Raw genomic sequence first — 10,672 nt, forward strand, 5'->3', positions numbered from 1 at the left:
ATAAACCTGGGTCCTGGGAAGCAGAAAAGCTCGTCTTGTTATGTACAAACAAAACAAAAAAGCCTCAGACTTGCAATTTAAAATCTGAAGCTGAGACTTCTACTGAAATAGTGAAGTGAAAAGTAACTGGCAGTCCTTGCAGGTGTTAGGGACTCATAAAGGTCAGGGGTAGTTCCTATTTTGTAATTACAGTAAAAATTGCCACAACTGTACTGGAGCATTGCCCTTGTTCCTTAGTGGGACAGAGCAGATCTTGCTCTCTATCTGTCTCTAGGCCCTCAAGAAGGATTTTCACAATCAGAGTTTATTCCTAAATGGATGGCTGCAACCTAACAGATCTCATTTAATTTCATTTTCTAACTTCAGAGGAATTAAGTTCTGTACAGCCTACTTAATTTTTGGAGCTCTAGCCATAGTCATGTAGCCTTGTTACAAATGTGAAACATATGTGTTGTTAGGAAGAACTACCCATTCTTTTAGTAAGGGGCAGTTATCAGAAACTGTAGACCTCCAGAAATACTTCTGCTGGGATACATCACATGATGTTGTCTTTGCCATCATTGAACCTTCACAGCTATTGTAAATAGCCTAAGCACTTATAGCTCTTGACAAAAGACTATTCCTACATATTATCCTAAATGATTCCTAGTATTATGAGATTGCCAGTGTCACTGCTTTATTTATTTATTTCTTTAAATGAGAACAAAGTGAATTCAGCCCCCTGCTCTTGAACTACTACAGTTCTTTTGTTCTTGATTTCTTTGCTACAGCTGTGCACTAGAGACATTGTTGAAGCATACAATGTTTAGCATATGCAATTAGTTCTAAAGCCCCTTCCTGCATGGTTTCCTTCCTGCTGTGTTTTTTTTAAAAAATAAAATTAAGTCAGAATGTAGTGTCATAGAAAGGGTGGGGAGAAAGAAGAGTCCTTACATCTTCAGCCCATGCCCAGGGATGATGCAAGACAGATTAGGATCAGTTTACATATTTTAAAAAAAACACCACACACAACAGCATAATACACACTGGAGCCTTCTTACTCAAAACTAGTTTTATTTTTAAAAATATGTTGAATGCATAGCACTCACAAAGATTCCATTGTTTTGGACATTTTCTATTTAGGAGCACCATTCTTATTTATGCCATAAACACATTTTGGTTCTAATAGTAAGAACAGTGTATTTTTAATGTACACTGGTAAAGCCCTTTTAAATAATATATTGAAACTCTTCAGTGTACATTTTTTCTGTAGTCATTATGCAGCTGTAGTGTCAGAAAAAAGTCAGACTAAGTAATAAATTAAAAACAAACAGCATGTAGTGGGATCTTTTTTACAGTTGACCTAATGTCTTAAAATAGTAAAATAAAAAATACCCTATTAAATGTAAATTTGCAGTATTAACTAACTGAATAACCCCCCGCCCATTACAATTCCAGTGTTAAGTATTAGTTTAATTTTTATATACCAAATGTCTATGGGATAAATTTACTAATACCCCCAACAATAAGAGCCTATACTGCTGTTCCACAAATAGAGATGACAAGTTAGCTGATTTAAAGATTTTACAGAAAAAATATTGCTACAGGCATCTGCTGTTATTTCAAGTCATGGTCTATTACAAGACTGTACATTCATAGCATCAGAGGTAGTCAGAGCACTGAGGACTTGGATATAGCATTGCAACAAAATGAACCAGCAGAAAGAAGTTTGTTTCCCTCTTAAATGGGTAACAATGCTGAATAAAAAGCATGGTATCTTATGAGGTGGTAAGTCTCAACACTACTCTCAGACATAAGGAAATACTCTTTAAGAGATGAAGGGAGGAGAGGGGGGAAAAAAAAGCAAAACTAAATAAACTTGCACTTTAGTTAAGAATTGACCATATGATGCCCTTTCAAAGTCGATTCTCTAGTATAAAACAGAGAGGGTCATCTCTTTTATCCACCCTCCTATCCCTCTTGACTTACACACATGCTACAAAAGCCCACAACAAAAACTGGGATTTATGAAAAAAAAACACAGAAGAACCCCCACAAAATAAAACAAGAGAAACAGGATTTCTTCTCCTCAACAGTAACTAGGTTTTTGTAGCATGTTATTATTCAGCGTCAGGAAAAATGAACAGAGCTGTCCTCCCTTCATTCTGAACATTATGGTAAGGCCCCCTCTCATGTGATAAAGCCTTCATCTTAATATTGATAATGTATCTTAATTGCCCCTGCTTTCAAAACAGTCTCTGTTAAATTCACAATATTCAGTATCATTAGATGGTACACAATTTTAAATGCTGCCACTAAGACAGGGGAGAACGTGGTGGTAAAATAACAAATAAAACGAAGTCCACATACTATGAAGATATTTTAAAGAAGTAAGAATCCTGTCATCCATACCTCTCTCATGGTAGAATATGGGAGGAAGAAAGTAGGTATCTTCTTGTACTTAAAAAAAAAAAATAAATCCACCAATAACATCTCTACCGCCATTTTCATCCAAGAGTTGGATGAGTGAAGCTTTCTACCCTCAGACTATCCACTCTACAGGAAATAGTGTAATTCCATAAAGTTATGTGAGTAGCACCTTAACTGTGATAAAGCAGTTCACTCTGCAATATATTTTTGATCCACCCGTTTAGAAGAGTAAATCTCTGCATTTTCTTTAGAGCTCCTAAATCATAGAAGAAAAAGTTGCCCCACTATTACCTGAGAATCGCCCTCCGCTATGAGCCTGACAGAACAGGATGTCTACAGGAATTGAACTGTACTTTTATTGTATAAGTGATACTGTCAGTACAATTGGAGGATGCTTTCTGTTCGTTGATAATACGTGTGAGTTTGTGTGTACACAGAGGAATCGGAGCCACTGTAGTAGTTCTGGTACAGTACAAGTTCAGCTGAAACTTTCTCTTTTCTTCAATTACTCGATACCCCACCCACTGCTGGGCAGTAGTTCACATCTAAGTTCTGTGAACACAAACATATCCCTTTGGTACTCTGCATATGGATGCCCTGAAGAAAAGCCACTTGACCTGCTATAGTCTTTTCCCTCTCTATCTTCCTCCTTCAAGTTATCCCCAATTAAGTGTACTAACCAGCAGCACCGAGTACTGAGCAGAAAATTCCCTGAGTTAGTATGAAAAAGTTACTTTAAACATAAAAAGGACAGGGAGAAGAAAAGAAGCAAAAACAGTGTCTATCCTGTAGGGTACAAAGCTTAAACACTAGCCAGAATACCAGTTAACTCAAATGCCTCAGCCTAAAGCAAATATCCAACACAAGTGCTGAAAGGGGGGCAAAAGTACGGAGTTAGCCAGAGGAGATCTGTTTATTCCCATGGTCCCAATGTGTCTGGAGAAGTCTGGCATTCAACAGATTCTTAAGTTTCAGTAAATTTAAAGTAAGTGTTAATACTGTATGGTGGCATTACATAAATGTCTTCAAAATAATACTGCATATCTCCTTCATTAAAAGTCTATAGTTAGTCCACAGCTATTTTTCTTTATACTAGTATTTCAAAGATGTGTGTTAGAAGCACAGAGTATTCTGAGTGCCAGAGTAAGAACTTACTGCCCCCAGGTATACACATTCTTTTTTGAGGGTGTTCTGTGTGCTTTTTTGGTTTTTTTTGCAGTCTGGATTTGAGCCAATTGGATTGGTTGCCAATCTTTTTTATTTCTGAAAAGAGACTTTTTTTTATTCAATTTGTTGCCCTCAAGCTTGAGGTTTAAAAAAAACAACAACAACCATAACTATTCCCCTCAACACAACTACCCACTCCAAACAAAACAAGCACAAAACCATTTTGTACTTATCACCTCTCAAAGCAGGGAGTAATACAGGAATATCGTCCATTCACTTGGTAACTCCGGTTGTAGGAGACACTTATACATGGCTTCACTTCTAGCGGAACAGCTACTGACATGGCAGCACCAGTCTGTAGGTGGCCTCGAGCCTGAACGCTAGACTGTAAGGCAGCGGGGCAAGTCTGAAGTGGGTAAGATGCTGTATGGTTAGACGATAATATCTGCTGGCAGTTTTGCTGCTGTGATGTCTGATGGTGATACTGTAATGAAGACTGATGAGCTTGGAGATACTGTGGTACATGCTGGGGAGTATTAGCCTGCTGGGGAGCGGGAGCCTGAAATACAGTATGTTGGGCAGACTGAGCATGTTGTCCTTTCTGCTTGTTGGCTTCCTTCACATCGTTATCATGCGCACTAAAACAAATTGAGAAGACAGAATACATGAAAATAGGTATTAAAAGAGTTTTAACCCTTTTTGGGTTAACTTTTAAGAGCACGTTCAAAAAGGTGAAATTATCTGAAAGCTTCCAAAGCTTTTAAAAGAACAGAGAAAATAATTGTAGCTTACCCTTCAAAAGCACCTAGATTTTAAAATTTGTTTCTTTAGGATACAGTTGCTTTTCAGCATTTCACTTCACAGCATAGCAATACAAAATGCAGACAAAAGCCATGTGCAATACAAATAGTACAGCAGTATCTAAAATTACTAGTGCAATAAAGTCTACTAGTGGTACTGCAATAAAGTGTCAGATAACCAGAACCTGAAATTAAAACTTTTACCTTTCTGCTTCCACCTCATTTAAACTGGGTAACAGAGTATAGGGTTTTTATAGATCTACATTACAGTACTTAAAGATCATATGTATATTGATACTGGATTGTGTCTAAGAAGTGGAATTTCTTTTTTTTTTTCTTCCTCTCACCTTTTTGTAGTCCACCCAGTACTTAACACTTCAGCTCACCTAAACTCCCTTTGATTTACATCTGTCTTTAATGTATTTAGACATATTCTTTCTCTTGCTCTTACGCTGAGCTTAAGCAGGTGCCACCTACACACTTCAGTCAGGCCTAAAATGATTTAACGTTTTGGTACTGCCTATACAGGGCAGATCTCTTGAAGACAGTTGGGGTTCAACCCCTCACCAGTTCTTCCTAGAAGATTGCTAACATTTTATGGGGCACTGCAAAGATGGCTGAAAGGGTTTGCCCCCCACACAAGTGTTCCAGAGCAATACTGAAAACACTTCTGCAACAGCACTTGTATGCTTTAGGTACTATTCCTTTCATTGCACACATTAGTGAAGCCAAAAGAGGACATCTGGCTGAGAACATTACTCTTATAAGGAAGATGTGATTCTTCCAGATAAAGCTACTCTTGTGCTTCTGCAGAGCACAGCTGTGTCTAGATCTGGGCAAGAACAACCTTATCTAGGAGGAAAGCACTTATGGTGAGCATAGGTTTTGATCTTAAGGTTTAGAATAAAAAAACTGATTGTGCAACATCCCTTCCCAGGTAGGTTGCACCTGGCATTCATATCTCATGTCAGCTGTATCCATGGTAGTGCAAAAATGTATACAGCAAAAATAGCTACAACCTCCTGGTGATTTCCGCCCCCAGAAGTGGCCATTCAAACAGTCTGAAAGTTTCAACCACAACCCGTTTAGAGCATTCTTTGAACTTCCAAGGCACAGAGTCTTCCGAGTAAGTAGGAGCACCTATACCTTTGGTACTCCTCGCTTTCTCTTTTTGTTCTCCAAGTAGACTAGAAAGATTGAGAACAAGCTATTTAACAGATTCTCAAAACATGCCAGAAGATGTTCAGTGGAAACACAAGGCTGGGGACTGCTTATTGAAAGAACAGGAAAGAGGCTAGATCTGATAAGGTTCTCTTTTTTTGGAAAGAACAAAACAGTTATTACCTAACAATATGACCTAATACATAGGTATTTTTAAAATAGAAAAGTTGAAATTCGAAAGAAGTTTACCTTCATGCTAACAGCAATTAAGCATACCAACAGATGTGGAAATGAGCTTTAAAAAAAGGGCTGTTGTTAACTTACATTAATAGTCGTTCAATACAGGGCACCAGGAAATCCCAGGAGTATGCAGTAAGCTGATGCAGTCGAGTAGGCCATGTTGGTGAGAGGCGCAAGATAATCCTCGAAGAAGCTACACACGCGGTAGCAACCAAAGAAGGGGCATAATTTAAAAATGCATGATCTAGAAAGAAGAAATAAGAGAAAGATTTGTCTAAGTTGGATATTGTCTGTCGAGACAACAAAGGTGTCATTACCTGAAATACGTAACTCACCTTGCAGTGAGACTTCCAGAAAGTAATCAGCATATTTTGCCATATATAACTTAGTCTTCTCTAAGCAAACCATTGGCCAGCCATCATGAAGATCAGTCTCATGGACAGCAATGGAAAGATAATAGTCGATGAAATGAGCAGCAGTTGGGAGGCACAAATTCCACTGGAATGTTTCTAGCAACAACAACTCCATATGAAGCAAATTCTGTTTTGTTAGTACCAAATTCATGTTAGTCATACAACCCAAGCTGTTCAGCTGTTCAAGTTTAGGGACACTGTCTTCCTTTTCTTCAAATTTACCTTCAGAAGAACAGAAAGAGGAGAGGGTAAAATAAAGAAAGGTTAAGCATGAGCGAACTACAGAACAGATTATATCTGATGTCTGTGCTGGTCAGATTTCAATTCTACTATGTCAATCAAGCTTGAGACTTTCCTGCAGCTGCATAGCTCAAATGGAAGCTGTCATCAGAGATAAAAAGGGGCAATATATGTACCATAAGGGGCTAAATTTCAGCAGATAATGTCAAACACTGTGTAGGATATTGTGCAGAGCCATGTTTCCTGTGGTTTTCCCGCCCTGGCACAGAGAAGCTGGTTGCCAAGAGCAGAAACAAACTGTATTTAGGATATTGCTGGTACTGCATATGCAAGTTTTTGTCACTAAATTATTTTATAATATGCCCCATCATCAATGAAATACCACTGTGATGTGACTTGGCATAAATACCATCACAGCATCTGGCTTTATCACCCTCCTGCCTCCACACACCCTTTTTGTTTCTAAAACTCTTAATTAGAACATAGCTAGAGCTCTATCCAACGTGCCTGCTTTTAATGCCTGTTATGGTAGGTACAGTTTTTAAATTTAATAGCTGGTAAGCTGCTCCAGCAGTTCAAACAAGTGGATTTAAGCAACGTGCACCTGAAAACCCACACTGCCATATAAACTGTTTCAACCTTAACACTGCTAGCAGCTTCAGCTTTCCCTGGACTTTAACTTGTCAGGCCTGTATATTTTTAAGCCCGAAGCAAAACTGTGTATGTAGAAAACCCATTAATAAGAGAAACAAGTGTGACATTTCCATACAATTTGCCATATGGTTCTGCTATTTCAATTTCATTGCAAATTCTTTCCATCTTACACTCTCTATTCAGTACTACATGATATGTTGTAAATGCACATTTTTAGAGTTTTGCAAGTCTGAAGGCACTGAACATTTGCTTTTTTTCAACAGTGGAGGACTTAAGCCAACACCAGTCCCAGTCAGTTAGTTTTTGTTTCCCATACTCTAGTAATTACAGAAATAAAAGCTTCAGGAGTCACATAATAATTTCTCTTATTACTTCTGTAACCTTATCAGATCTATCACAGCATGATTTGTCCAACTTACCACACCACTGATTAAATTGCTTGCTTAAGCCACACAGGGCAAAAGTTTAAAATAGGATTCAGCTTTGTACTTTCTGAACCAATTCAAACACTGCTTCTCAGAAGAGCGAGTACTTCATGCTTTCAGAGCAATACTTGCAGCTTGTCATGAAAGATGGCAGAAGTGATTTTATTATTTTTAAAAAATAAATTCCCCTCGGAACATTTTAATTTGAAAATTTGGCATTAGTTCAAAGCCAATCCATTTTCCTCAATGGATTACACTGGTTTCTGAGGCAAGGTTTTCATACTCAGCACCTCATCCTTTGCCAAGAGGAGATTGCTGACTGGTGGCATCCAATCAGTTTACCCCCAGAAGTATCTGAAATAACCTTTGTCTCATTTAACTGTTCTGAATAGCTGTATTGGTGGAGACAGGGGATGTAATGAAAGGAAGAAGTATACCAAAAATAGCCAACACCTCAGCACTCCGGTTTTCTAGTGAAGAGGGCCTAGAGCGACAATATCATATATCTTATTTGAGAAAATGAAAATAGATTCAGAGAAACAGATCAGCAGAAACTGAACCAACCATTAGTTCTACTGCTGAGACCTGTCTGTCTGAATCTGTTGGCTTAAGAACAAGTGGCAGAAGGTACCCCATAGACAAACTACACCTGTTATTTCTTTGGGGACATCTAAAATGGGTCCACAAACATCAAAAGATGGATACAAACCACAAGAATCTAGCCAAGATCAATATCAGCAGCACTGGTCATAGTAAGTGTTTGTAATTAATTCTGTCTTCTTTGTGCATTCACCCATGTGGTCACCAGTATTATTACATTTTGCATGTAACAATACAGGATTTGCGTTAACCTTAGCTTGCTTAAAGAACGTTGCAACTTACAGTTGCAGCCTACAGATGGTTTGATTTCTTACTTTATCACAGGTATGCAAATTTATCATTTCCAGCACTGGATCTACCTATTTTGAGATGTCCTCAGAAAGACAGTCTTTCTATTCCTACAATACTCAAGTCCAAATAATTTGTTTCCAGGCACAAGAATTAGTTTTTAGTCACAGTTTGTTTTTTCTCCTCTCAGTTTCATCAGGTGTCAACAGAAGTCAAAACAAGAGTCTAAAGACTCTTGGGCCAAACCGATACACACTAATCTGCCTGTCTTTTATAACCACTTTGTTTCCCTTACCTGCTATATCCCATCAAGACATGCCTTGTATTTATTTGGCAGTAAAACCTAGATTGCTCTAAAGTTCGGTGCTACATACTTACTTGCTAAAAGTAAACAGGAAAGAGCAACCACATGCAGCTGCTGTATAGATATGTCATAACGATCCATAAAGAGGTCCAAGAGATACACTGCTAGATGTCGTGCAGCAGGACAGAGTCTGAATCGATTGCTCACAATAGCAATCAGATCTGCAAAGTATCTTCTCAGGTGTAACTGGGGAGACTGGCCTTTGTAGGAGGGCAGCTTCAGCTCCTAGATGGACAGCAGCATGTAATTTTATTAAAACCATCATTTAGTTTGAATTGATATCAGATTAACATAGTTGATAATCTCAGTAAGTTTGAGATGGAATCTTCAAATCATGGAATCCTCAAATTATTTCTCCCCTCTTCCTTCTGTTCCCATTATTTCAGTACCCCTTTTAACAGAACAAAATCTATTTGTTGTACTACAGAAGAACTAAGAAATAGTTTGGTTCTGCACAACATTAGTATAATAATTTAAAATGAAACACCCTGCAACTGGGCAGTTGGCTAGAGAGACTTTCACCGTTTCTGTTGTACTACCTCTACTACGAAGGCTCTACCTTTCGGCCGGGGAACAGCAACGGTATGCAAGTCCTCCTCAGCTCCTTCAATGCAAAGTCCAACAGCTTAACTCAACCCCCTTCTGCTATAGCTCAATCTGAGCAATCAGACTTTGTACTGAAGTGTTTGTGTATTCCAGTGCTGCCAGATCTCCTGCAGGTGCCTCCAGAAGAAGGGCACGAAGAGCTAGCTGAAGGTAGCAACCTTAGGAAGAAGAATGGTGTGTGCACGTGTCAACATTTGCTGCATGCATATGTTTAAACCCTGACTTAATCTGATCTGATTGATGTTGCACTGACACCGATTACAGTGGGCTCTCAGGCATTTAGTTACGTGTACATAAACCTCATACAGTCTCAGATTCGAGAACCCCAAAAACTAAAAGCCCTATCAGCACTACAGATGAGAAAAATCTGTGACATAATCCATTTTGAACACAAAATTTGGGCTGGTAGAAAGAACATTCCCAAGGTTCCTGCCTAGTAGCTCTTCTCATATATAGCAGAACAGCAGTGCAGTCTGTTGTCATGAATAAATTTATGAGTTAGATTGTACAACCTACTTACTGTGTGTAAGTAGGATTTTTGAGTACAATTAAATTTCCAGCAGGGCAGTCTGATGACATTAAGTTGGAACAGAGTTGCCCAAAATTTTAGAAGTTTTAATATAAATTCAAACTTCTAAAACGTGGCATTGAAGTGAAAAAAACCTCACACAAACAAACCTACAACAAACCACCCCTCACCCCCTCCCCCAGCATTAAAATTCATCTTTCACAACACTTAGTTTTGGTAATGGTAACTTGGGTAACAAATTATCCTGTCCTTCTCTTATGTTCCCCTTCCACTCTTAAAAAAAAAAACCAGAAAGAAAAAAGTTGCTTTATTAGTAACGCCTTCAAGAAAGATAATCCACTCATCAAGTACTATCAGGCGGCAGAAGCACATTTTTAATAGGTTCAATCACTGTAAATCGATTTTCAGCTCTGGGCATAAGAGGTACTTTGTTATGAAAGTAGCCCAAATTTTGAGTTAGTCAAAAGAGCATTGCTTAAACCCTGCACTATTCTTGCCGCACCTAGCGTGTGTTTGTTTGTTTGATATTTCGGTTTGTTTCAACAGCATCACGATGCCTTCTCAAGAGCTTAAATTTGGACCCACTTACACATCCAAACAGAAGAACCAAGCGCACCGTGACCCCTTTGCCTTTTTAAAGCGCGGGGAAAGAACAATCCGGTCGGGCAGATAAACTGTCAAGACCGAAGACAAACAGTTGCCTGAGCGTTAACTGGGAGGAAGACACCGTATTTTGCAAGGTTTGGAGACGCAAACTCCGCCAAGACCCCGGCGGG

At 38.7% G+C, this 10,672-nt stretch overlaps 1 protein-coding gene across 1 annotated transcript; it reads right to left on the reverse strand.

Moving 5' to 3' along the window:
• Nucleotides 1-3,808: 3,808 nt before the first annotated feature.
• Nucleotides 3,809-9,484, reverse strand: CCNJ (cyclin J; the record flags this gene model as incomplete). The annotated part of the gene is made up of 5 exons (XM_009878269.1): nt 3,809-4,214; nt 5,862-6,021; nt 6,113-6,412; nt 8,776-8,986; nt 9,433-9,484. Coding segments are annotated over 5 exons (1,129 nt in total), but the record flags the coding sequence as incomplete, so codon positions are not given.
• Nucleotides 9,485-10,672: the final 1,188 nt, after the last annotated feature.

Source organism: Apaloderma vittatum, unplaced genomic scaffold (genome assembly GCF_000703405.1).
Source record: "Apaloderma vittatum isolate BGI_N311 unplaced genomic scaffold, ASM70340v1 scaffold41841, whole genome shotgun sequence".
Lineage (NCBI taxonomy): Eukaryota > Metazoa > Chordata > Aves > Trogoniformes > Trogonidae > Apaloderma > Apaloderma vittatum.